The sequence below is a fragment of the Motacilla alba genome, chromosome 3 (genome assembly GCF_015832195.1).
Source record: "Motacilla alba alba isolate MOTALB_02 chromosome 3, Motacilla_alba_V1.0_pri, whole genome shotgun sequence".
NCBI lineage: Eukaryota > Metazoa > Chordata > Aves > Passeriformes > Motacillidae > Motacilla > Motacilla alba.
This window is the reverse complement of record NC_052018.1, coordinates 1,425,239-1,453,132: the sequence shown is the minus strand read 5'-3', so window position 1 is coordinate 1,453,132 and position 27,894 is coordinate 1,425,239. Positions and strand designations below refer to the sequence as shown.

Sequence of the window (27,894 nt, the reverse complement as noted above, 5' to 3'; positions counted from 1 at the left end):
ATGGAGCCGGGGGCGGACGGGGCGGGCCCGGGCCCGGGCCTGGAGCTCGCCGAGCTCGATCCCGAGCCTGAACTCGATCCCAAACCCCATCCCAAGCCGGATACCGGTGCTGGTCCCGGTCCCGATCCCGGTACCGATCCCGGTCCCGGTCCCGGTACCGATCCCGATGCCGATCCCGATGCCGATCCCGGCCCCGGTACCGATCCCGCTCCCGATGCCGATCCCGATGCCGATCCCGGCCCCGGTACCGATCCCGCTCCCGATCCCGGTCCCGGTCCCGGTCCCGGTGCGGCGTCCGGCGCGGACTGGGAGCGCCAGCAGCGAATCGCCGCCCGCCGGAACCGCATCGATGTCCGGCGCCGGTGAGGAACGGCGGGGCTGGGCCCCCATTCCCGGTTTTCCAGAGAGGGGGATGGTGCTGGGGGGGGTCCCCGCCCCAAACTGGGCCGGAGGTCAGGAGCCGACCCCAAACCGGGGGCTCGGAACCGGAACCGGGGCTCGGGATTGCTCCCTAAGCCATCCCACGGGCTCGGGGTTGACCCCAAACCCATGCCAGGGGCTCAGGAACATTCCCAGAAATCAGCGTCCACCTCAAATCCAATCCCAGGCTCAGGATCCAATCCCAGGGCTCAGAACCATCCCAAACCCATCCCCGGGGCTCAGGACCATTCCCAGCGTTCCAAACCCATCCCAAACCCATCCCCAGGGCTCAGGATCCATCCCTAATCCAATCCTGAATCAAATCCCGGGCTCAGGGTCCATCTCAAACCCAATCCCAGGCTCAGGATCCATCCCAAACCAAATCCTCGGGCTCAGGATCCATCCCAATCCAGGCTCAGGATCCATCCCAAATCCAATCCCAGGGCTCCAAACCCATCCCAAATCCATTCCCAGGGATCAGAATCCATCCCAAAGGCTCAGGATCCATCCCAAACCAAACCCCAGGCTCAGGATCCATCCCAATCCAGGGTCAGGATCCATCCCAAACCCAATCCCAGAGTTCAGGATCCGTCCCAAAGGCTCAGGATCCATCCCAAACCAAATCCAGGCTCAGGATCCATCCCAATCCCAATCCCAGGCCTGGGATCCATCCCAGTCCCAGGCCCGGGATCCATCCCAATCCCAATCCCAGAGCTCAGAACCATTCCCAGTTCCCAGAACATTCCCACATTGGGGACTGGGATGGGAAAGGGATTCAGGAATGTCCCCAGAGTGGCCCCAGGCCGGGGCCTCCCCTCGATCCCAAACATTCCCAAACATTCCCAAACAATTCCCAGGCAGATGCAGGAGCTCTGGGATCCCCCTGGGAAGAGATTCCCGATTCCTGGGATCACCATTCCCAATCCCAGCGGATCCCGAGGTTGAGGGCGTCCCCGTCCGGGGATGATCCCATTCCCAAGAAAAATTCCCATTCCCACTTGCACAAATCCCCATTCCCATCCCGGATCCATCCTTGGATCCACCTGGGATCCTTTTCCCGAAGGATTTTCCCTGGGATCAAACTGGATCCCATTTATTCCCCATCCGGATCGAATCCCACTGTGATGGATCCAGCAGCGGGATCCACTCCCGAGCTGGGGCTGGGTCGGGATCCCGCTTTTCCCACTGTTTTTAGGGAAAATTGGGATGGAAGGCACCATTTCCCCCCAGCCTGACCCACAACGAGGTGCCTGTGGATCCCATTCCCGACAGGAATTCCGAATCCATGGAATCTGATTTGTCACCCCGCCAGGATCCTCCTTCCCTTCCTGATCCCAAATCCTTTCCCGATCCCACCTAGGACTAATCCCACTGGAATATCCTGGGCAGGAAGGATCCCATTGGGATCACCCCAAATATTTTCCTGATCCCAGCTGGGATTGATCCCACTGGAATATCCTGAGCAGGAAGGATCCCATTGGGATCATCCCAAATATTTTCCTGATCCCACCTGGGATTGATCCCTCTGGAATAGCCCAAGAGGGGAATGGATCCCACCGGGATCATCCCAAATCCTTTCCCAATCCCACCTGGGACTGATCCCAATGGAAGGATCCCACCGGGATCATCCCAAACCCTTTCCTGATCCTACCTGGGATTGATCCCACTGGAATATCCTGAGCAGGAAGGATCCCACCAGGATCTTCCCAAATCCTTTCCTGATCCCACCTGGGATTGATCACTCTGGAATATCCTGAGTGACAAGGATCCCACTGGGATCACCCCAGGATCATCCCAAATCCTTTCCCAATCCCACCTGGGATTGATCCCTCTGGAAGGATCCCACGGGGATCATCCCAAATCCTTTCCCAATCCCAAGAAACCGATGGGATTCGATCCAGGCCCTTTTCAAGCATCGGGAAGAGGGTGGAGTGGATATTATATCATTAAACATTAAAATAAATATTTAAATATATAAAAAATTATATTAATTAAATTTTTATTAATTATATATAATTATATTATATTATATTATATTATATATATAATAGATATTTTAATATAAAAATTTTTAGATATAAATTTGAGTTAATTAAACTAAATTAGTGTTAATATGTTAAAATATGATAAATATTATTAAAATATTCCCAACATTTCCCTGTTTTCCTCCCAGGGAAGCGCTTGGAGAGAAGGTGGAGCAGGAAGAGGAGGAGGAGGAGGAGGAGGAGGAGAGGAAGAGCCTGAAACTGATCGAGGAGACCGAGAGGGTGAGGAGGGATTGGGAATCTCCTCCTGGATCCTTGCTTATCCCTTGTTTTACTCCTTCATGGACCAAAAACCAGGAGAGAAACTCCAGAGCGGGAATTTGGGCCAGACCCTTGAATTCCAATGGGAATCTCCTCTCGGATCCCTCTTTATCCCTGGTTTTCCTCCTTTATACACCAAAAACCGGGAGAGAAACTTCCCAGGACTGGGACTGGGGCTGGATCATCGGGATCCAATGGGAATCTCCTCTTGGATCCATCCTTGTTCCATGTTTTCCTCCTTGGTTTCTCCTTGACGGGACAAAAAATTGGGAGAGAAACTCCCCGGGACCGGGATTTGGGATCCAATGGGAATCTCCTCTCGGATCCATCCTTATCCCTGGTTTTCCTCCTTCATGGACCAAAAACCGGGAGAGAAACTCCCCAGGACTGGGACTGGGGCTGGATCATCGGGATCCAACGGGAATTTCCTCTTGGATCCATCCCTGTCCCTTCTTTTGATCCTTGGTGTGCCCTCGGTGGGATAAAAATCCAGGAGAGAAATTCCCCAGGAGCAGGATTAGGGATCCAATGGGAATCTCCTCTTGGATCCCTCTTTATCCCTGGTTTTCCTCCTTTATGGACCAAAAACCGGGAGAGAAACTCCCAGGACTGGGACTGGGGCTGGATCACCGGGATCCAATGGGAATTTCCTCTTGGATCCATCCTTGCTCCATGTTTTCCCCCTTGGTGTTCCCTTGACGGGACAAAAAATAAGGAAAGGAATTCCCCAGGAGCGGGATTAGGGATCCAATGGGAATCTCCTCTTGGATCCATCCTTGTTCCATGTTTCCCTCCTTGGTGTCCCCTTGATGGGACAAAAAATTGGGAGAGAAACTCCCTGGGACTGGGATTTGGGATCCAATGGGAATCTCCTCTTGGATCCCTCTTTATCCCTTGTTTTCCTCCTTCATGGACCAAAAACTGGGAGAGAAACTCCCCGGGACTGGGACTGAGGCTGGATCATCGGGATCCAACGGGAATTTCCTCTTGGATCCATCCCTGTCCCTTCTTTTGATCCTTGGTGTGCCCTCGGTGGGATAAAAGTCCAGGAGAGAAATTCCTCAGGAGCAGGATTAGGGATCCAATGGGAATCTCCTCTTGGATCCATCCTTGTTCCATGTTTTCCTCCTGGATGTCGCCTTGATGGGACAAAAAATTGGGAGAGAAACTCCCTGGGACGGGGATTTGGGATCCAATGGGAATCTCCTCTCGGATCCATCCTTTTCCCTGGTTTTCCTCCTTCACAGGCCAAAAACTGGGAGAGAAACTCCCAGGACTGGGACTGGGGCTGGATCATCGGGATTCAATGGGAATCTCCTCTTGGATCCAACCTTGTTTCATGTTTTCCTCCTTGGTGTCCCCTTGACGGGACAAAAGATATGGAAAGAAATTCCCCAGGAGTGGGATTAGGGATTCAGTGGGAATCTCCTCTCGGATCCCTCTTTATCCCTGGTTTTCCTCCTTTATCGACCAAAAACCGGGAGAGAAACTCCCCAGGACTGGGACTGGGGCTGGATCATTTGGATCCAATGGGAATTTCCTCTTGGATCCATCCCTGTCCCTTCTTTTGATCCTTGGTGTGCCCTCGGTGGGATAAAAATCCAGGAGAGAAATTCCCCAGGAGCGGGATTAGGGATCCAATGGGAATCTCCTCTTGGATCCATCCTTGTTCCATGTTTTCCCCCTTGATGTCCCCTTGACGGGACAAAAAATTGGGAGAGAAACTCCCTGGGACGGGGATTTGGGATCTAATGGGAATCTCCTCTTGGATCCATCCTTATCCCTCATTTTCCTCCTTGATGGGCCAAAAACTGGGAGAGAAACTCCGCGGGACCGGGATTTGAGCAGGATCCTTGGTGCCGGGAATGGTTGGATTCCGTGGGCTTTTCCAACCTTAAATGGGGATTCTGGGATGGGATGGGATTCCGGGATGGGATTCCAGGATGGGATTCCAGGATGGGGTTCCGGGATGGGATTCCGGGATGGGATTCCAGGATGGGATTCCGGGATGGGATTCCGGGATGGGATTCCGGGATGGGATTCTGGGATGGGATTCCGGGATGGGATTCTGGGATGGGATGGGATTCCGGGATGGGATTCCAGGATGGGATTCCAGGATGGGGTTCCGGGATGGGATTCCGGGATGGGATTCCGGGATGGGATTCTGGGATGGGATTCCAGGATGGGATTCCGGGATGGGATTCTGGGATGGAATGGGATTCCGGGATGGGATTCCAGGATGGGATTCCGGGATGGGATTCTGGGATGGGATTCCGGGATGGGATTCTGGGATGGGATGGGATTCGGGGATGGGATTCTGGGATAGGATGGGATTCCAGGATGGGATTCCGGGATGGGATTCCAGGATGGGATTCCAGGATGGGTTGCCAGGATAGCATTCCAGGATGGGATTCCAGGATGGCATTCCAGGATGGGATTCTGGGATGGGATGGGATTCCGGGATGGGATTCTGGGATGGGATTCTGGGATGGCATTCCAGGATGGGATTCTGGGATGGGATTCCAGGATGGGATTCCAGGATGGGATTCGGGGATGGGATTCTGGGATTGGATGGGATTCCAGGATGGGATTCCAGGATGGGATTCTGGGATGGGATGGGATTTCGGGATGGGATTCTGGGATGGGATTCTGGAATGGGATCCCAGGATGGGATTCTGGGATGGGATTCCAGGATGGGATTCCGGGATGGGATTTAGGGAAGGAAAGGGATTTCAGGATCCTTTAGGGATTTGGATTTGACCGGGATCCTTGGAACTGGATTCCCAACCGGCCCACAGACGGGAAGGATCCGGGATTGGTGCATTCCAAGCCCAAATTCCCGGCATGTCCCATCCCTGGCAGGCCCTGGCCAAGCTGCTTTTCCACGGGACGCAGCTGCTGACGGACGTCCAGGTGGAATCCGATCTCCGGGAATCGCGGCGGCGGGAAAAGGAGGGGCAGGAGAAGCTGAGGAGGTGAGCGGGGAGGAGCCGGGAATTCGGGAATGCTGCCGGATTCCGATGGAAAATTCCGGCCCATGAGAGGTCCCAAATCCCACCTGGCCCGGGTGGTTTGAGGGAGTTTTCCAGAGGTTTCCTGGAAAGCTGGAGATGGATTTGGGAATGGGCTGGAGGGCCGGGAAACAGGGAATGGCTTCCAGTGGGAAAGGGGAGCTTGGGATTGTGGGATCTTGGGCAGGAATTCCCGGCTGGGCTGGAATTCCCAGAGAATCCCTGGATCCCTGGCAGCGTCCCAGGGTGGATTTGGATCCCCCTGGGATCGTGGGAAGTGTCCCTGGGATGGGATTGAAGGTCCATGGATCCCATCCCAAACCATTCCGGGATTCTGGGATCAAGGACGCTCAGGATCCATCCCGAGAGATTTTGATGGAATGTGGGGATGGAAAAGGGAAGGGAGACCCTTCCTGGAGTCCTGAATTCCCAGGGAAGCCCCTGGATCCCAAAATTCCTTCTCCAGGAGGAATCGGGATGGGGATGGATCCAGTGGCAGGCTGGGAGAGCTGGGAATGTGCAGCTGGAGCAGAGAAGGATCCAGGGAATCCTTGGAGCCGCTTCCCCATCCCAAAGGGGCTCCGGGAGAGCTGGGATTTGGGGAAGGGCTGGAGGGCCAGGAGGCAGGGAATGGCTTCCAGTGGGAAAGGGGAGCTTGGGATTGTGGGATCTTGGGCAGGAATTCCCGGCTGGGCTGGAATTCCCAGAGAATCCCTGGGAGAATCCAAGGGTGGATTTGGATCACCCTGGGATTGTGGGTTTGGAATGGGATGGGATTGAAGGTCCACGGATGCCATCTAAACCATCCTGGAATTCCTTCTTGGAATTCCTCATCACATTCCTGGAAAGGCCCAGCCCATCCCGCTCTGGCTGTGCAATTTTTCCTCCTGCGATTTTCCAAAGGTTTTCCAGCCTCTGGAATTCCCTGATCCCCACCAGGATCGTTCCTGGCCGGTCCCATCCTGCTTTTTCATCAGCCCCATTCCCAGAAATTCCAGGAAACACCAAATCCATGCTCCCGGGATTTAAGGAAGGGAGGGGATTTTAGGGAAGGGATTTAAGGAAGGGAATTAGGGAATCGATTTAAGGAAAGAAAGGGATTTTTGGGAAGGGATTCAGGGAATGGATTCAGGGAAGGGATTCAGGAAAGGAATTCAGGGAAGGGATTTAGGGAAGGGAATCATGGAAGTGATTTAGGGAAGAGATTTAGGGAAGGGACTTGGGGAAGGAAAGGGATTTTAGGGAGGAAATCTAGGGAAGGGATTCATGGAAGGGAATTAGGGAAGGGATTCAGGGAAGGGATTTAGGGAAGGGATTTTCGTAAATCACTTAGGGAAGGGATTTTGGGAATGGATTTAGGAAGGGGATTCAGGGAAGGGATTGAGGAAAGGGATTTAGGGAAGGAAAGGGATTTTAGGGAAGGGATTTTAGGGAAGGGAAGGGACTTAGGGAAGGAAAGGAATTCAGGAGAGGAAAGAGATTCAGGGACAGGGTTTAGAGAAGGAAAGGGAATTAGGGAAAGGATTTAGGGAAGGGATTTTGGGAAGGGATTTTCAAAAATCAGTCAGGGAAGGGATTTGGGGAATGGATTTAGGGAATGGATTCAGGAAGGGGATTCAGGAAAGGGATTCAGGAAAGGGATTCAGGGAAGGGATTTTAGGGAAGGGAAGGGATTTAGGAAAGGAAAGGAATTCAGGAAAGGGATTTAGGGAAAGGGTTGAGGGGAGGGATTCATGGAAGGGATTTAGGGAAGGGAAGAACCCCAGGCCTGGAGCAATTCCAGCCGTATCCCAGCTCCCTGATTCCCTGTCTTCCGTCAGGTTGGAAAAGCTGGAGGCGGAAGCCAAGCACGGCACGGAAAAGTTGGCGGAGATCAACTCCAAGTGGGCCGTGGTGGGGGACGTGAGGGTCCCGCAGGAATTGTGGGAGCTGCTGGAGCAGCAGCGGCAGGAGTGCGAGGAGCTCCTGGCGGGGAAGAACCGGCTCATCCGAGAGCTCCAGGAGGTACTTGGGAATTCTCGGAGCTGCTCCCAGGGCTGGAGCGCCTCTGCCATGGATCCAGGGCTGGGAGAAGTGGGAATGTGCAGCTGGAGCAGGGAAGGATCCAGGGAATCCTCAAGGGGCTCCAGGAGAGCTGGGATTTGGGAAAGGGCTGGAGGGCCAGGAGGCAGGGAATGGCTTCCAGTGGGAAAGGGGAGCTTGGGGTTGTGGGATCTTGGGCAGGAATTCCCAGCTGGGCTGGAGTTCCCAGAGAATCCCTGCATCCCTGGCAGTGTCCCAGGGTGGGTTGGGATCACTCTGGGATGGTGGGAAGTGTCCCTGGGATGGGATTGAAGGTCCATGGATCCCATCCCAAACCATTCCGGGATTCTGGGATCAAGGACACTCAGGATCCATCCCGAGGGATTTTGATGGAATTTGGGGATGGAAAAGGGAAGGGAGACCCTTCCTGGAGTCCCCAAATCCCAGTGAAGCCCCTGGATCCCAAAATTCCTTCTCAAGGCAGAGTCAGGATGGGGATGGATCCGATGGCAGGCCGGGAGAGCTGGGAATGTGCAGCTGGAGCAGGGAAGGATCCAGGGAATCCTTGGAGCCACTTCCAGAGGGAAAGGAGAACTGGGATTTGGGGAAGGGCTGGAGGGCCAGGAGGCAGGGAATGGCTTCCAGTGGGAAAGGGGAGCTTGGGATTGTGGGATCTCGGGCAGGAATTCCCAGAGAATCCCTGGGAGTATCCAAGGAAAGCTTGGATCACCCTGTGATCGCGGGACTGGAATTTGATGATCATTATGTTCCCTTCCCACCCAGTCCTCAGTAATTCCATGTCCTGCCCTTTCCCTGAGGATTCCCGCTCGATTCCCACTGATTCCGGCCTCCCTTCCCCTCGTTCCTGCAGGAGCTGAAGGCCAAGGACGAGCAGTACGAGCGGGCCCTGAAGGAGCAGGCGGACGCCATCCAGGTGCTCCTGGAAAGGATGGAAGAGCAAACCAGGAATATGCTCAAAGCCTACCGGCACCACGTCCGGCAGATCGAGGTACCCAAATCCCGGGAAAAATGGGAAAACTGGGAAAACCGCTCTGCTCCTCCGTATCTTTTGGTTAAAAATCCTTGGAGCTGTGGATGAAACCTGGGTGCGTGAGGTCGGAATCCGGAGCTCTGAGGGGTTGGGAATGACTTTGGGAGTGACCCCGAAGCGTCGCTGCCCCGCTGTTCCCGTTCCCTGAGATCCCGGTGTGGAATTCCCGATTTTCCGCAGAAAACGTTCGAGGAGGAGCGGCGGGAGATGCTGGTCAGCAACCGGAAGAGGTGGAATGAGGCCATGCGGGCCCACAACGAGCAGGAGGTGAATCCCGTGGGAGATTTGGGATCGCGGGGAATCGCTGAGGGTGGGAAAAGCCCTCTGGGATCACCGAGTCCAACCATTCCCAGCGCTGATCCACGCCCCCAAAATTGCCAAATCCACGTGGATTTCAATTCCCACCGGGAACGGGGACTCCACCCTGCCTTGGGCAGCTCTTCCAGGGCTGGAAAACCCATTCCAGGATTCGGGAATTGTTCCCGATATCCAGCTAAACTTCTCCTGGCACTTTCCCTCTTATCATGTGGTAGTGGAGGCCGATCCCACCTGGATCCAGCTTTTCCGGGAATTCCAGAGTGGGAAAGTCCCCTCTGGAGCCTCCTGTTCTCCAGGCTGAGACATTTTTTCCCAGCTCCCTCAGCTGCTCCCAGGGCTCCAGCCCCGTTCCCAATCCATTCCCTTCCCTGGACACGCTCCAGGTCCTGCTTGGAATGTCGGGAAGGCAGCGTGAAGGAGCTGGGTTTTTTGGGATTGGGATTGGGATTGGGATTGGGGTGGGAACAGGCTGGGATCAGGATGGAGGAGGTTGGATGGGGTGGGATGAGGTGGGATGAGGTGGGATGGGTGGGATGAGAATGGATTGGGATGGATGGGGTTGGATGAAGATGGATGAACTGGGATGAGGTTGGATGAGATGGGATGGGGTTGGATGAGACTGGATGAGTTTGGAGTAGGTTGGATGAGCTGGAATGAGGTGGGATGGGGTGGGATGGGGTGGGATGTGGTTGGATGGGGTTGGATGAGGTTGGATGAGATTGGATGAGGTTGGATGAGATTGGATGAGACTAGATGAACTGGAATGAGGTAGGATAGGGTTGGATGAGGTTGGAGGATATTGGAGGAGGTTGGATGAGGTGGGATGGGGTTGGAGTAGGTTGGATGAACTGGAATGAGGTGGGATGAGCTGGAATGAGGTGGGATGAGGTTGGATGGGGTTGGAGGATATTGGAGGAGGTTGGATGAGGTTGGATGAGATGGGATGGGGTTGGATGGGATTGGATGAGGTTGGATGAGGTTGGATGAGGTTGGATGAGGATGGATGAGGTTGGAGGAGGTTTGAGGAGGTTGGATGATGAACTTGGATGAGGATGGATGAGGTTGGATGAGGATGGAGGAGTTTTGATGATATGGAATGAGGTTGCATGAGGTGGGAGGAGGTTGGATTGGGTTGGATGAGGCTGGATGAGGTGGGAGGAGGTTGGATGAGAATGGATTGGGTTAGATGGTGTTGGAGGAGGTTGGATGGGGTTGGATGGGGTTGGAGGAGGTTGGAGGAATTGGGATGAAGTTGGGTGGGCTGGGAGGAGATGGAATGAGGTGGGATGAGATTGGATGAGGTTGGATGGGGTGGAATGGGGGTGGATAGGGTTGGATGAGGTTGGATGAGGTTGGATGAGGTTGGATTGGGGTTGGAGGAGGTTGGAGGAAGTGGGATGAAGTTGGATGGGGTGGGAGGAGATGGAATGAGGTGGGATGAGATTGGATGAGATTGGATGGGGTGGAATGGGGTTGGATAGGGTTGGATGAGGTTGGATGAGGTTGGATTGGGGTTGGAGGAGGTTGGATGAGCTGGAATGAGGTTGGATGGGGTTGGAGGAGGTTGGATGAGATTGGATGAGTTTGGAGTAGGTTGGATGAGATTGGATGAGGTTGGATGGGGTTGGATGGGGTTGGAGGAGATTGGATGAGGTGGGAGGAGATTGGATGAGGTTGGATGGGGTGGAATGGGGTTGGATATGGTTGGATGAGCCTGGATGAGGTTGGATGAGATTAGATGAGAATGGATTAGGATGGATGAGGTTGGAGGAGGTTGGATGAGGTTGGATGGGGTGGGATGAGGTTGGAGGAAGTTGCAGGAGATTGGATTGGGGTTGGATGAGGTTGGAAGAGGTGGGAGGAGGTTGAATGCATGACCTGGGATGAGATGGGATGAGGTTGGAGGACGTTGGATGTGGTGGGAGGAGGTGGGATTAGGTTGGATGGGCGGTAATGAGGTTTGAGGAGGTGGGATGGGGTTGGATGAGAATGGATTGGGATGGATGGGGTTGGAAGAGGTTTGATGAGGTGGGATGAGGTTGCAGGACTTTGGATAAGGTTGGAAGAGGTGGAATGAGGTTCTCCTCGTTCCCGCAGCTGGAATTCCTGCGGAAGCAGATGGACAAGGCGCTGGATTTCGAGCAGCAGCTGAACGAGCTGCAGGATGAGAGCGTGGAGATCTACGACAACATGAAATTCCAGCTGGAACAGGATGTGGAGGTACCGGGAAAGGCCCCAGATCATGGGATCACCTCATGGAATCCCGGAATGGTTTGAGATGGGAAGGGACCTCAAATCCCATCCCATTCCAACCCAGACACCTCCACAACCCCAGGGTGATCCAGCAGTTCCTGGGACACTGCCAGGGATCCAGGGATTCTCTGGAATTCCAGCCCAGCCAGGAATTCCTGCCCATGCTCCCCTTTCCCACTGGAAGCCATTCCCTGCCTCCTGGCCCTCCAGCCCTTCCCCAAATCCCAGCTCTCCTTTCCCTCTGGAAGCAGCTCCAAGGATTCCCTGGATCCTTCCCTGCTCCAGCTGCACATTCCCAGCTCTCCCGGCCTGCCATTGGATCCATCCCCATCCTGACTCCTCTCTGGGAAGGAATTTTGGGATCCAGGGCCTCCACTGGGAATTGGGGACTCCAGGAAGGGTCTCCCTTCCCTTCTCCATCCCCAAATTCCATCAAAATCCCTGGGAATGGATCCTGAGCGTCCTTGATCCCAGAATCCTGGAATGGTTTGGGATGGGATCCATGGACCTTCAATCCCATCCCAGGGACACTTCCCACCATCCCAGGGTGATCCAAATCCACCCTGGGACACTGCCAGGGATCCAGGGATTCTCTGGGAATTCCAGCCCAGCCGGGAATTCCTTCCCAAGATCCCACAATCCCAAGCTCCCCTTTCCCACTGGAAGCCATTCCCTGCCTCCTGGCCCTCCAGCCCTTCCCCAAATCCCAGCTCTCCCGGAGCCCCTTTGGGATGGGGAAGCGGCTCCAAGGATTCCCTGGATCCTTCCCTGCTCCAGCTGCACATTCCCAGCTCTCCCAGCCCTGGAGCAGCTCCGTGGCATTCCCTGGCCTCGCTCCAGCAGCTCCCGCTAGCTCGGAAGCGTGGGATGTTCCCCAGGTGTCTCGGGATGGAAACAGCTCCGTGCTGGAGCTCAGCATTCCCAGGGAGTGCCGTGGGGCCGTTGGAAAGACGGAAAAACGTTGGAAAAACAACCTTGAGCTGTAGCCGGGGGAGGCTCCGGAGATAATTTCCCCTCTTTGTGTTCCGCGGCCTTATCCCGGTTTTTGGAGCAGCCTTGGGAGCAGGGATAATAACGAGAAATCCCTCAGGCTGTCCCAGGGAAATTTTTCCTCAGGATATTCGGAATATTTGCTTCCCCAAACGGGTGTAAAATATCCCAATGGTTAATCCCAACAAGCGCAGAATTCCCTAAGGATGAGGGGCAGGAATTCTCTGTGCAGGTGGAAAAAAAAAAAATACCCGGAAGCAAAAATTGAGGCTGGGACTGGGATTGAGGGTGGGAATTCCAAGTCTGGGATTGGGAAGGGCTTCCCTGATGGTTGTTTAGGATTTGCCGTTGGATGTGGGATTTTTTTGGGAATTAACCCCTGGATCGTGGCTTTCCTCCATCCTCTGGAAAGGGAAAAAAAAACTCTTGGCCATGCTGGGATTTAATTCCAGCTTTTTTTTTTTTTTTTTTCCTGGGGAATCCAAACCCTTCTGGGAGTTTCCCTGGGTTTTCCCTAAACTCCGGGCTTGTCTTTGTGGGTTTTTTCCCATGGAATTCCATGGAATTTCCCTGGAATTCTTTGTGATTTTTCTTTTTCTCCATGGAATTTCCATGGAATTCTTTGTGATTTTTTTTTCACCATGGAATTTCCATGGAATTCTTTCTGATTTTTTTTTTCTCCTTGGAATTTCCCTGGAATTCTTTGAGATTTTTTTTTTTCTCCATGGAATTTCCCTGGAATTCTTTGTGATTTTTTTTTCTCCATGGAATTTCCCTGGAATTCATTGTGATTTTTCTTTTTCTCTGTGGAATTTCCCTGGAATTCTTTGTGATTTTTTTTTTCTCCGTGGAATTTCCCTGGAATTCTTTGTGATTTATTTCTCTCCATGGGATTTCCCTGGAATTCTTTGTGATTTTTTTTTCTCCATGGAATTTCCATGGAATTCTTTGTGATTTTTTTTTTTCTCCATGGGATTTCCCTGGAATTCTTTGTGATTTTTTTTTTCTCCATGGAATTTCTACAGAATCCTTTGTGATTTTTTTTTCTCCATGGAATTTCCATGGAATTCTTTGTGATTTTTTTTCTCCATGGAATTTCCCTGGAATTCTTTGTGATTTTTTTTTCTCCATGGAATTTCCGTGGAATTCTTTGTGATTTTTTTTTCCTCCATGGAATTTCCACGGAATTCTTTGCGATTTTTTTTCCTCCATGGAATTTCCCTGGAATTCTTTGTGATTTTTTTTTTTCTCCGTGGAATTTCCATGGAATTCTTTGTGATTTTTTTTCGCCATGGAATTTCCCTGTAATTCCTTGTGATTTTTTCTTCTCCATGGAATTTCCCTGGAATTCTTTGTGATTTTCTTTTTCTCCATGGAATTTCCCTGGAATTCTTTGTGATTTTTTTTCTCCATGGAATTTCCCTGGAATTCTTTGTGATTTTTTTTTTTCTCCATGGAATTTCCCTGGAATTCTTTGTGATTTTTTCTTCTCCATGGAATTTCCCTGGAATACGTTGTAATTTTTTTTTTCTCCATGGAATTTTCATGGAATTCTTTGTGATTTTTTCTTCTCCATGGAATTTCCCTGGAATACGTTGTAATTTTTTTTTTCTCCGTGGAATTTCCCTGGAATTCTTTGTGATTTTTTTTTCTCCCTGTGGAATTTCCCTGGAATTCTTTGTGATATTTTTTTCTCCATGGAATTTCCCTGGAATTCTTTCTGATTTTTTTTTTTCTCCGTGGAATTTCCCTGGAATTCTCTGTGATTTTTTTTCTCCATGGAATTTCCCTGGAATTCTTTGTGATTTTTTATTTTCTCCATGGAATTTCCCCGGAATTCTTTGCGATTTTTTTTTCTCCGTGGAATTTCCCTGGAATTCTTTGTCATTTTTTTTTTCTCCATGGAATTTCCCTGGAATCCTTTGTGATTTTTTTTTCTCCATGGAATTTCTGTGGAATTCTTTCTCTTTTTTTTCCTCCGTGGAATTTCCCGGGAATTCTTTGAGATTTTTTTTCTCCATGGAATTTCCACGGAATTCTTTGTGATTTTTTTCTTCTCCATGGAATTTCCCTGGAATTCTTTGTGATTTTTTTTCTCCATGGGATTTCCCTGGAATTCTATGTGATTTTTTTTTTTCTCCGTGGAATTTCTGTGGAATTCTTTGTGATTTTGTTTTTTTCTCCATGGGATTTCCCTGGAATTCTTTGTGATTTTTTTTTCTCCATGGAATTTCCCTGGAATTCTTTGTGATTTTTTTTTCTCTGTGGAATTTCCCTGGAATTCTTTGTGATTTTTTTTTATTTCTCCATGGAATTTCCCTGGAATTCATTGTGATTTTTTTTTTCTCCATGGAATTTCTACGGAATCCTTTGTGATTTTTTTTTTCTCCATGGAATTTCTACGGAATTCTTTCTGATTTTTTTTTTCTCCGTGGAATTTCCCTGGAATTCTTTGTGATTTTTTTTTCTCCATGGAATTTCCCTGGAATTCTTTGTGATTTTTTTCTCCTTGGAATTTTCATGGAATTCCTTGTGATTTTTTCTTCTCCGTGGAATTTCCCTGGAATTCTTTGTCATTTTTTTTTCTCCATGGAATTTCCCTGGAATCCTTTGTGATTTTTTTTCTCCATGGAATTTCTGTGGAATTCTTTGTCTTTTTTTTCCTCCATGGAAGTTCCCGGGAATTCTTTGAGATTTTTTTTCTCCATGGAATTTCCACGGAATCCTTTGTAATTTTTTTTCTCCCCATGAAATTTCCCTGGAATTCTTTGTGATTTTTTTTTCTCCATGGAATTTCCCTGGAATTCTTTGTGATTTTTTCTTTTTCTCCATGGAATTTCCCTGGAATTCTTTCTGATTTTTTTCTTCTCCGTGGAATTTCCCTGGAATTCTTTGTGATTTTTTTCTCCATGGAATTTCCCTGGAATTCTTTGTGATTTTTTTCTCCATGGAATTTCCCTGGAATTCTTTGTGATTTTTCTCCTTGGAATTTTCATGGAATTCTTTGTGATTTTTTTTTTTCTCCGTGGAATTTCCACGGAATTCTTTGTGATTTTTAATTTATTTTTTTTCCCCCACGCGGAATTCCAGTACCTGGAGAGGAAACTCCGGCAGATGAAGGGGATTTACCACCTGAACCAGGTGAAGCTGGAATACAACCTGGACGTGCTCCGGCAGCTGGACGTGGAAAACTCCACGCTCCGGTCCCTGCAGAAAAGGAAAATCAGCCGGTAAAAAACCCCATCCCGGGGAACCCCCCCTGCAAATTCCAAAGCTTTTCCCACATCCGGGGAACCCCCCAAATCCCGGGCTCGCCGTCGCTTCCCAGGTTCCGGACGTCCCTGGAGCTGCTGAAGGACAGGATGGCCAAGCAGGAGGCGCGATTCCAAGAGGAGAAGCAGGGCCTGGAAGCGGAGCTGGAGCGGGTGACCGGGCAGTTCCAGGAGACGCGCGACCGGATGAGGTGCGGGAGCGCTCGGGATTCCCCGGAACGCCGGCGCGGGATCCGGTCCCTTCGGGGATCCTTTCCCGGGAAAAAACGGGAATTTCGGGATTGGCGGATATGGAAGAGGAGGTTGGACGCGTCGCGCTAGGAAGTTGGGCTGCGTTGTTTTATATAGAAATAAAATGGTCATAAATGTATAGTAATTAATCTATTCAATTACTTTAATTTAATTTAATTAATTATTTCAATTAATTAATTAATTAAATAATGTCTATTAAATTAATATATTATATTATACTATAATATATTATATTATACTATATTATATTATATTATATTATATTATATTATATTATATTATATTATAATATATTATATAATATTATATTATATAATATAATATAATATAATATAATATAATATAATATAATATAATATAATATAATATAATATTATATTATATTATATTATATTATATTATATATAATAATTATATATAATTTATATAATATGTAATATATATTATATAAAATATATAATATATATAATATATTATATATAATATAATATATATATTAATATATAATAATTATAGTATAATATAATATAATATAATATAATATTATATTATATTATAATATATTATATTATGTTATATTATATTATATTATAATAAATTGTATTATATTATATTATATTATATTATATTATATTATATTATATTATATTATATTATATTATATTATATTATATTATATATATAATATATAATATATAATATATAATATATAATATATAATATATAATATAGATATAAGATATAAGATAAAGATATATATAATATATATATTAATATATAAAATTAATTATAATATATTATAATATTATATTGTATTATATTATATTATTAATATATTAATTTTATTAAATCTATTAATTTAAATTAAATTATCAAATTAAATTTAATTCATTAATTCATTGATTAATTTCTTTTTCAAGTAGCATGTTAAATCTGATTTTAGGTTATTTCCTAATGTTAAAATAGCAATGCCGCTGCGGAAGATGATTTTTCTAAACCGTGGAAGGTGATTTTTTATTTTCAAAGAGAGGAATGCGGGACTCGCAGTGAGGCAGCAGATAAATATTTCAGAGAAAATGAATTTATTGCTCCCTTGTCCGGAGAAACGAACTTCTTGCCGCCTGTCTCGGCCCGGGAGGGTTCATTCCCGTTAGGATTTATTGATTTGGATTCATTTAAATTTGATTTAATAACATAATTCCTGTTTGGGATTCAGAGGAAGAACGTGACGCTGACCAGGGAGAATTCTTTGTTTGAATGGAGTTTATGCATTATGCATGAGGCCCATGAATATGCAACAGGCTGGTAATCTCTGGGAACTGGGTCCTTTTCTAGGAGTTATTGATTTGGATTCATTTAAATTGGATTCATTAACATAATTCCTGTTTGGGATTCAGAGGAAGACGGTGACGCTGACCAGGGAGAATTCTTTGTTTGAATGGAGTTTATGCATTATGCATGAGGTCTATGAATATGCAACAGGCTGGTAATCTCTGGGAACTGGGTCCTTTTTTGGGCTTATTTTGCCCAGAAAAAGGTACCCCGTGACTCTTTGTTTTTATTGTCTCGTGTTATCCTAAATCCCAATAGTCCAAATTTGGATTGCTCGAATTACATTGCTCTTTTTATGACCTTTTTATGACCATTTTATTACTATAGAAAATTGAATTTAATTAATTAATTTAAGTAATTAAATAAATAAATTACTATATTTTATGACTATTTTATTCCTATATAAAATAAAATAAAATAAAATAAAATAAAATAAAATAAAATAAAATAAAATAAAATAAAATAATTAAATAAATTATTTAAATTAAATTAAAGTAATTAAATAGATTAATTACTATATGTTTATAACAATTTTATTACTATATAAAATAAAATTAATTAATTAAATTAATTAAATTAATTAATTACTATATGTTTATAATCATTTTATTACCATATTTAATTAAATTAAATAAAATAATTAAATTAAATTAAATTAAATTAAAATAATTAAATAGATTAATTACTATATTTTTATAACCATTTTATTACTATATAAAATTAGATTAAGTAAATAAAAAATAAATTAGGGTAATTAAATAAATTAATTACTATATTTTTATAACCATATTATTACTATATAAAATTTAACTTAATAATTTAATTAAATAAATTACATTAAAGGAGTTAAATAGATTGATTACTACGTGTTTATAACCATTTTATTATAATATAAAATAAAATAAAATAAAATAAAATAATTAATTAAATTAAAGTAAAGTAATTAAATAAACATATTTTTATAACCATTTTATTACTATATAAAATTAAATTAAATTATTTAAATTAAATTAAAATAATTACTATATTTTAATAACCATTTTATTACTATATAAAATTTAACTTAATAATTTAATTAATAAAATTACATTAAAGTAATTAAATAGATTAATTACTACTTGTTTATAACCATTTTATTACTATATAAAATAAAGTAAAATAAAATAAATTAAATTATTTATATTAAATTAAAGTAATTAAATAAATTAATTACTATATTTTGTAACAATTTTATTACTATATAAAACTAAATAAAAGATAATAAATTAGTTCAATAATTTAATTAATTAAATAGATTAATTACTGTATGTTTATAACCATTTTATTACTATATAAAATTACATTAAATTAACTAAATTAATGTAATTAAATTAAAGTAATTAAATAGATTAATTACTATATGTTTATAACCATTTTATTACTATATAAAATAAAATAAATTAAATTTAATTAATTAAATTTATTAAATTCATTAAAATAAATTAAATGAATTAAATAAAATATTTACTATATATTTATAAACATTTTATTACTATGGAAAATTAAAATTAAATAATTAATTTAATTAAATTAAAGTAATTAAATAGATTAATTACTATATGTTCATAACCATTTTATTACCATTTAAAATCAAATAAAATCAATTAAATCAATTAAATTACATAAAATTAAATTAAAGTAATTAAATAAATTAATTACTATATGTTTATAACCATTTTATTACTATGTAAAATAAAATAAAATAAAATTTAAAAATGAATAAAATAAATTAAATTAAATTAAATTAAAGTAATTAAATAAAATAATTACTATAGGTTTATAACCATTTTATTATTATGTAAAATATAATAAAATAAAATAAAATAAAATAAAATAAAATAAAATAAAATAAAATAATTAATTAATTTAATTTAATTAAAGTAATTAAATACTAATTAAATAGATTAACTAATTAAATAGATTAATTACTATATGTTCATAACAATTTTATTACTATATAAAATAAAATTAAATTAATTAAATAAATTAATTAATTAAATTAATGAAATTAAATTAATTAAATTAATATATTTTATAACCATTTTATTACTATACGAAATAAAATTAAATAAATTAAATAAATTAAATAAATAAAATTAATGAAAATAAATTAATTAAATTAATATATTTTATAACCATTTTATTACTTTATAAAATAAAATTAAATAAATTAAATTAATTAAATTAATAAAATTAATGAAATTAAATTAATTAAATTAATATTTTTATAACCATTTTATTACTATATGAAATAAAATTAAATAAATTAAATAAATTAAATTTATAAAATTAATGAAATTAAATTAAAGTAATTAAATAAACATACTTTTATAACCATTTTATTGCCATACAAAATTTTAAATGTTAAAATTCTAACAGCGGGGCGCTGCCCGCGTCTCCCCGCAGGCGGCTGCTGCGCGGCAGCGCCGAGCGCTTCCGGCAGGTCTGGATCGTCAACGAGGAGGAGGCCAAGGCGCTGATCCGGCAGCTGCTGGACGCCGACCGCGTCATCCACGTCCAGCAGCTGGGAATGCCGTGGGAAGAGCCCCGCTTGCGCTTCCTGGACAACGTGGGACCCCTGGGGCGCTGCCGGGAGAAGGGGGACGCCCTGCAGCTGGCCGCCAAGCTGCTGCAAGGTGGGAGCCGGGAATTCCTCGGGATCTTCCTCCTTGGAAAACCTCGCGTGTGTCGATCCCTGGCGTTCCCAGATGGGATCTTCCCGGAGTCGTCAGCCCCGAGCTGGCTCATTCCCACTCATTCCCAGGGATGTTCCCGCTGTGTTTTTCCCGGTTTTCCCCGTTCCGGGAAGCGGCTCTCGTCCCAGGGATTCCCACGACTTGGGATCTTGCTCCTGCTTCCCTCTCCGATTTTCAGGGATCAAGTCTGGAAAACCAGAGCGGGAAGGGAGGAGGAGTAAGAAGAAAGGAGCACGGAGCGCAGAGGGAATCCCAGGGATTCCCACGGTTTGGGATCTTGCTCCTGCTTCCCTCTCCGATTTTCAGGGATCAAGTCTGGAAAACCGGAGCAGGAAGGGAGGAGGAGTAAGAAGAAAGGAGCACGGAGCGCAGAGGGAGGCAAGGAAAACCAGGAAAGGATCGAGGAAAGACTCACATCCCGGCCAGGCATTCCCAGGAAAACCCTCCGGAGAATCCTGGAGGTCGTGAGCGAGGAGTCGGTGAGCGGCGCTGGAGCTCGGGATCCAGATCCAGATTATTTTCTGTGGATCCCTCTGGAATGAGGGCTGGGAAGGCTCACCGTGGCTCCGCCCCCTTATTCCCGGCCTTTTTCCCAAGGCGTTCCTGCTGGAAAACAAACTCCTGAAGCCGCTGCGGGAGGTGGTGGGACCCAGGAACGACGTCCGGCAGCTGCGATCCGTCTTCGAGGTGAGCTGGGATGGGATCTCCCAGGATTGGGCTTGGAATGCTCAGCGCCAGGAGGACGTGGAGCTGGGAATGCTCAGCGGGATCAAGGAAGGACCCAGGGAATCCCTCAAGGGGCTCCGGGAGAGCTGGGATTTGGGAAAGGGCTGGAGGGCCAGGAGGCAGGGAATGGCTTCCAGTGGGAAAAGGGAGCTTGGGATTGTGGGATCTTGGGCAGGAATTCCCGGCTGGGCTGGAATTCCCAGGGAATCCCTGGATCCCTGGCAGTGTCCCAGGGTGGGTTTGGATCAGCCTGGGATCATGGGAAGTGTCCCTGGGATGGGATTGAAGGTCCACGGATCCCATCCCAAACCATTGCGGGATTCTGGGATCAAGGACACTCAGGATCCATCCCGAGGGATTTTGATGGAATGTGGGAATGGAAAAGGGAAGGGAGACCCTTCCTGGAGTCCCGAATTCCCAGGGAAGCCCCTGGATCCCAAAATTCCTTCTCCAGGAGGAGTCAGGATGGGGATGGATCCAATGGCAGGCTGGGAGAGCTGGGAATGTGCAGCTGGAGCAGGGAAGGATCCAGGGAATCCTTGGAGCCGCTTCCCGACCTCAAATGGGCTCCGGGAGAGCTGGGATTTGGGGAAGGGCTGGAGGGCCAGGAGGCAGGGAATGGCTTCCAGTGGGAAAGGGGAGCTTGGGATTGTGGGATCTTGGGCAGGAATTCCCGGCTGGGCTGGAATTCCCAGAGAAGCTGTGGCTGCCCCTGGACCCCTGGGAATGTGCAAGGTTTGGGATCATGGAACGGGATGAGCTGTGAGGTCCCTTTCCACCCAGAACATTCCAGGATTCCCAGATTCCCAGCTCCAGCCCATCCCGATGATTTAAACCCCTCCGGGGCTCCTCCAGCCTGTTCCCAGACTTTCTCATCCATGGATATTCCGTGGCTATCCCACATCAACCACTTCCCCCCATTCCTTCCTTATCCGGCATTTGCCGGAATTCCGGCATTTCCTCTTCTCCTGCAAAATTCCCTTCCCTTCCCCTCCCCATCCCGCGGAACCCTGACGGAATTCCCGCTTTTCCAGGCCCTGCGGATCGAGGACGAGGACGAGCTGCGCGAGCTCGTGGATTTTTTCCTGGACTACGAATCCCACAACGCGCCCAAGATCCAGGTGGGATCGCCAGGGGAGAGCCCCGCAGATCCCCAGGATCCCCGGGAAGGCGTCCCGAGAATTCCAGGAAGGAGGATGGGTGCGTTCATCCGGAAAATTCCACGCCCAGCTTTTCTCCCTCCAGGTCAGCCAGGTAGAAGATTCCTCGGATCCGGCTGAGGACCGAGGGAAGAGGGATCAGCGCCGACCCCCCGGGAGCACCCCGCGCATCCCGTCCATCCAAGTGGACCATGTCCTGACGATCCTGAGGGAATTCCTGCAGGAATTTGTCAAGCTGAGGTGGAAATAGGGACGGGGCGGGGCTGGTGGCACCGGGACGGAGCCAAACTGGGATCCAGGGAATGTCCTGGGAGTCCCTGGGTTGTTCTGCTCGGAGAAAGAGATTCCCGACCTTCCCTGAGGGATCAGGAGATTCCCAAGGATGGGAATAAAACAGGCAGGAGATGATCCAGGAGCTGGGAAGGGAGAAAAAGACGGAGTTTGTTCTCCTTCCCAAGGATTTGTTCTTCATCCCAAGGATTTGTTCTTCATCCCAAAGATTGGTCCTCTATTCCCAAAGATTTGCTCTCCATCCCAAGGTTTTTTTCTCTATCCCAAGGATTTGTTCCCCATCCCAAGGATTTGTTTTCCATCCCAAATATTTGTTCTTCATCCCAAAGTTTTGTTCTCCTTCCCAAGGATCTTTCTCTATCCCAAAGTTTTGCTCTCCATCCCAAGGATTTGTTCTCCATTGTCCATTCCAAGAGTTTTTCTCTATCCCAAAAGTTTGTTCTCCGTCCCAGGAATTTGTTCTTCATTCCAAGAGTTTCTTCTCCATCCCAGGGATTTGTTCTCCACCCCAAGGATTTGTTTCCCAGTTTTGCATTCCCAGTTGCCAAGGATTTGTTCTCCATCCCAAAATTTTGTTCTCCTTCCCAAGGATTTTTCTCTATCCCTAAGATTTGTTCTCTATCCCAAAGATTTGCTCTCCATCCGAAGAATTTGTTCTCCATTTTCCATTCCAAGAGTTTTTCTCTATCCCAAAAGTTTGTTCTCCATCCCAGGAATTTGTTCTTCATTCCCAGAGTTTCTTCTCCATCCCAAAGATTTGTTCTCCATCCCAAGGATTTGTTCTCCATCCCAGGAATTTCTTCTCCACCCCAAGGTTTTTTTCCCTATCCCTAAGATTTTTTCTCCTTCCCAAGGATTTTTCTCCATCCCAAAGATTTTTTCTCCATCCCAAGAATTTGTTCTTCATTCCAAGAGTTTCTTCTCCATCCCAAGGATTTGCTTCCCAATTTTGAATTCCCAGTTGCCAAGGATTTGTTCTCCATCCCAAGGATTTGTTCTCTATTCCCAAAGTTTTGTTCTCCTTCCCAAGGATTTGCTCTCCATCCCAAGGATTTGTTCTCCATTGTCCATTCCAAGAGTTTTTCTCTATCCCAAAAGTTTGTTCTCCATCCCAGGAATTTGTTCTTCATTCCAAGAGTTTCTTCTCCATCCCAGGGATTTGTTCTCCACCCCAAGGATTTGTTTCCCAGTTTTGCATTCCCAGTTGCCAAGGATTTGTTCTCCATCCCAAAATTTTGTTCTCCTTCCCAAGGATTTTTCTCTATCCCTAAGATTTGTTCTCTATCCCAAAGATTTGCTCTCCATCCGAAGAATTTGTTCTCCATTTTCCATTCCAAGAGTTTTTCTCTATCCCAAAAGTTTGTTCTCCATCCCAGGAATTTGTTCTTCATTCCCAGAGTTTCTTCTCCATCCCAAAGATTTGTTCTCCATCCCAAGGATTTGTTCTCCATCCCAGGAATTTCTTCTCCACCCCAAGGTTTTTTTCCCTATCCCTAAGATTTTTTCTCCTTCCCAAGGATTTTTCTCCATCCCAAAGATTTTTTCTCCATCCCAAGAATTTGTTCTTCATTCCAAGAGTTTCTTCTCCATCCCAAGGATTTGCTTCCCAATTTTGAATTCCCAGTTGCCAAGGATTTGTTCTCCATCCCAAGGATTTGTTCTCTATTCCCAAAGTTTTGTTCTCCTTCCCAAGGATTTGCTCTCCATCCCAAGGATTTGTTCTCCATTGTCCATTCCAAGAGTTTTTCTCTATCCCAAAAGTTTGTTCTCCATCCCAGGAATTTGTTCTTCATTCCCAGAGTTTCTTCTCCATCCCAAAAAGATTTGTTCTCCATCCCAAGGATTTGTTTGCAATCCCAAAGATTTGTTCTCCACTGCAAGATTTTTTTTCTCCATCCCAAGGGTTTTTTTTCCTCCATCCCAAAGTTTTGTTCTCCATCCCAAGGATTTGTTCTCCATTGTCCATTCCAAGAGTTTTTTCTCTATCCCAAAAGTTTGTTCTCCATCCCAGGAATTTGTTCTTCATTCCAAGAGTTTCTTGTCCATCCCAAGGATTTGTTCTCCATCCCAAGGTTTTGTTTCCCAGTTTTAAATTCCCAATTCCCGAGGATTTTTTCTCCATCCCAAATACTTGTCCACTATTCCCAAAGATTTGCTCTCCATCCCAATGATTTGCTCTCCATCCCAAGGATTTGCTCTCCATCCCAAGGATTTGTTCTCCATCCCAAGGATTTGCTCCCCATCCCAAGGATTTGTTCTCCATCCCAAGGATTCGTTCACCATCCCAATGGTTCCCTCCCCATCCCAAGCTTTCCATCTCCATCCCGAACCTTTGTTTTCCATCCCCAGGGACGAAGGCCCCCCCAAGGAAATCCAGGATGTCCGGGACAATTCCAAGGACGGGGAATACTGGGAAGCCATGACCCGCATCATTCCCCAGCGGAACCTCAAACTTTGGGATGCGCTTGGAGCCGCACTCTTGGAATATCAGTGAGTGCCGGGTGGGGTGGGGCAGCACTGGGACAATTCCAGGGATTTACCACATAATCCCGGGAATTTTCCATGTTGTCCCGGTGTCGCTTTCCCAGCAAAGTCCTGACCCGGAGATCCGAGCTCTTTTCCGAGGCCACCGCCCTGCAGCGGCAGAACTCGGAGCTGGGAATGCTGCTGGAGGAATATTTGGGATCCACACAAGGCCGGTGAGATCCCAATCCCGGGGATATTCCGGACGCGGATCCCACCGGGATCGAGCTGAACCCGGGAATCGCCGGCGCCGGGTGTGGATTTTTCCCTGGATCTGAGCCAGGAATTCCTGGTGTGGGTTAATAAATCATTCCCAAATCTGGGTCTGTGCGCGGAGCAGCTCGGGAATGGGAGCACATCCGGGTGTCTCCACCATCCAGGGAATTCTTGGAATTGTGGGAAGTGCCACAAAACTGTGGGATCTGAGGCACGGAATTCCGGGATGGAAACTTACATCCCATCCCATTCCCAGCCCTGACACCTTCCATGATCCAGGGAATTCTTGGAATTGTGGGAAGTGCCACAAAGCCGTGGGATCTGAGGCATGGAATTCCAGGATGGAAGCTTCAATCCCATCCCATTCCAAGCCCTGACACCTTCCATGATCCAGGGAATTCCTGGATCCAGGGAATTCCTGGAATTGTGGGAAGTGCCACAAAACCATGGGATCTGGGCCTGGAATTCCAGGATGGAAGCTTAAATCCCATCCCATTCCCAGCCTGACACCTTCCATGGTCCAGGGAATTCTTGGAATTGTGGGAAGTGCCACAAACTGTGAGATCTGGGGCGTGGAATTATCAAATTCCGGGATGGAAGCTTACATCCCATTCCATTCCCAGCCCTGACACCTTCCATGATCCAGGGAATTCCTGGAATTGTGGGAAGTGCCACAAAGCCGTGGGATCTGAGGCATGGAATTCCGGGATGGAAGCTTCAATCCCATCCCATTCCAACCCTGACACCTTCCATGATCCAAGGAATTCCTGGAATTGTGGGAAGTGCCACAAAGCCGTGGGATCTGAGGCATGGAATTGTCAAATTCCAGGATGGAAGCTTAAATCCCATCCCATTCCCAGCCTGACACCTTCCATGATCCAGGGAATTCCTGGATCCAGGGAATTCTTGGAATTGTGGGAAGTGCCATAAGGCTGTGGGATCTGAGGCATGGAATTCCAGGATGGAAGGTTAAATCCCATCCCATTCCAACCCTGACACCTGCCATGATCCAAGGAATTCTTGGAATTGTGGGAAGTGCCACAAAACCATGGGATCTGGGTCATGGAATTCCGGGATGGAAGCTTAAATCCCATTCCATTCCAAGCCCTGACACCTTCCGTGATCCAGGGAATTCCTGGATCCAGGGAATTCTTGGAATTGTGGGAAGTGCCACAAAACCGTGGGATCTGAGGCCTGGAATTGTCAAATTCCAGGATGGAAGCTTAAATCCCATCCCATTCCCAGCCCAACACCTTCCATGATCCAGGGAATTCCTGGATCCAGGGAATTCTTGGAATTGTGGGAAGTGCCACAAAACCATGATATCTGAGGCATGGAATTCCGGGATGGAAGGTTAAATCCCATCCCATTCCCAGCCCAACACCTTCCATGATCCAGGGAATTCTTGGAATTGTGGGAAGTGCCACAAAGCCGTGGGATCTGGGTCTGGAATTCCGGGATGGAAGCTTAAATCCCATCCCATTCCAACCCTGACACCTTCCATGATCCAGGGAATTCTATGAATTGTGGGAAGAGCCACAAAACCGTGGGATCTGAGGCCTGGAATTGTCAAATTCCAGGATGGAAGCTTAAATCCCATCCCATTCCAACCCTGACACCTTCCATGATCCAAGGAATTCCTGGAATTGTGGGAAGTGCCACAAGCTGTGGGATCTGAGGCTTGGAATCATCAAATTCTGGGGATTCCACCATCCCAGGATGCTCCAGCCTTTCCTTCTCTCAGGGAATTCTCTGGGAATTCCAGCCCAGCCCCTCCCCACCCTCCCAGGGAAGAATTCCTTCCCAAAAATATCCCAAATATCCCTGACAGCTCCAAGGATCCCTAAAACCCCATGGAATGCTCAAGGCTGGAATTCTGCCTGGTGGGAGAGGGCCTGGAAAGAATTCCAGCCTGGAAAGGGTTTCCAGTCCCTATTCCTGGAGGGATTTCAAATTTAGGGGGGGGGGGGGGGGGAAGGGGATCCTGGAATTTCCTGATTATTCCAGAGGGTTTTCCACCCGAAATAATTCCATGATCCCACTCCCCACGTTCCCTCCTGCTTCCCCCCTCTGGCTCTTCCCAAAAATCCAACCCCAACCACTTTTCCCTGTCCCGAATTCCCACAAATTCCGGGCCGGGATGGCCCCAGAGGCCGCGATTTTTTTCCAGCAGGGATTTCTGTTTTTCCCATCCCTGCCAGCCTCCACCCCCGCTCTTCCCACCAGTCCCATCTCCTCATTCCCACATTCCCAGCGCGGATTCCCAGCCGCGTTTATCTTTGACCTTGGACTCGCAGCCTTTGGAAAGCACGGCTCCAAAGGTTTGGGAAAACACAGCTTTTTTTTCCTTTCTTTCTTTCCTTTCTTTTTTTCCCCTTTTTTCTTTTTTTTCCCTGCTTTTTTCTTTCCCCCCTTTTTTTCTTTTTTCCTTTTTTCTTTTTCTTTTTTTCTTTTTTCTTTTATTTCTTTTTTTCTTTTTCTTTTTTCTTTTGTCCCCTCTTTTCTTTTTTCTTTTTTTCTTTCTTTTCTTTTCTTTTCTTTTCTTTTCTTTTTCTTTTTTATTTTATTCCCTCTTTTTTCTTTTTTCTTTTCTTCTTTTCTTTTCTTTTCTTTTCTTTTCTTTTCTTTTCTTTTCTTTTCTTTTCTTTTCTTTTCTTTTCTTTTCTTTTCCTTTTCAATTTTTTCTTTTTTCTTTTCCTTTTTTTATTTTATTGCCTCTTTTTTCCTTTTTACTTTTTTCTTTTTTGTTTTCCTTTCTTTTTTCCCTATTTTTTTCCTTTCCTTTCCTTTCCTTTCCTTTCCTTTCCTTTCCTTTCCTTTCCTTTCCTTTCCTTTCCTTTCCTTTCCTTTCCTTTCCTTTCCTTTCCTTTCCTTTCCTTTCCTTTCCTTTCCTTTCCTTTCCTTTTCCTTTCCTTTCCTTTCCTTTCCTTTCCTTTCCTTTCCTTTCCTTTCCTTTCCTTTCCTTTCCTTTCCTTTCCTTTCCTTTCCTTTCCTTTCCTTTCCTTTCCTTTCCTTT

The 27,894-nt window shown here is 45.9% G+C and overlaps 1 protein-coding gene across 1 annotated transcript; it reads left to right on the top strand.

Moving 5' to 3' along the window:
• On the top strand, positions 1-27,211 carry LOC119698534 (dynein regulatory complex protein 1-like). The gene is made up of 17 exons (XM_038130507.1): positions 1-362; positions 2,594-2,687; positions 5,589-5,701; positions 7,558-7,741; positions 8,631-8,768; positions 8,991-9,077; positions 11,226-11,348; positions 15,462-15,601; positions 15,700-15,834; positions 19,673-19,902; positions 20,269-20,441; positions 20,560-20,649; positions 21,723-21,809; positions 21,934-22,088; positions 24,489-24,629; positions 24,728-24,838; positions 27,080-27,211. Exons 1-17 carry the CDS (start codon positions 1-3, stop codon positions 27,159-27,161), a joined length of 2,445 nt encoding a protein of 814 aa, XP_037986435.1. The 3' UTR covers positions 27,162-27,211.
• The last annotated feature ends 683 nt before the right edge of the window (positions 27,212-27,894 follow it).

Coding starts and splice junctions, on each gene's coding strand:
- LOC119698534 (XM_038130507.1), top strand. CDS start 1: ATGGAGCCGGGGGCGGACGGGGCGGGCCCGGGCCCGGGCCTGGAGCTC. Junction 363..2,593: donor CGCATCGATGTCCGGCGCCG/GTGAGGAACGGC, acceptor TTTTCCTCCCAG/GGAAGCGCTTGGAGAGAAGG. Junction 2,688..5,588: donor TGATCGAGGAGACCGAGAGG/GTGAGGAGGGAT, acceptor CATCCCTGGCAG/GCCCTGGCCAAGCTGCTTTT.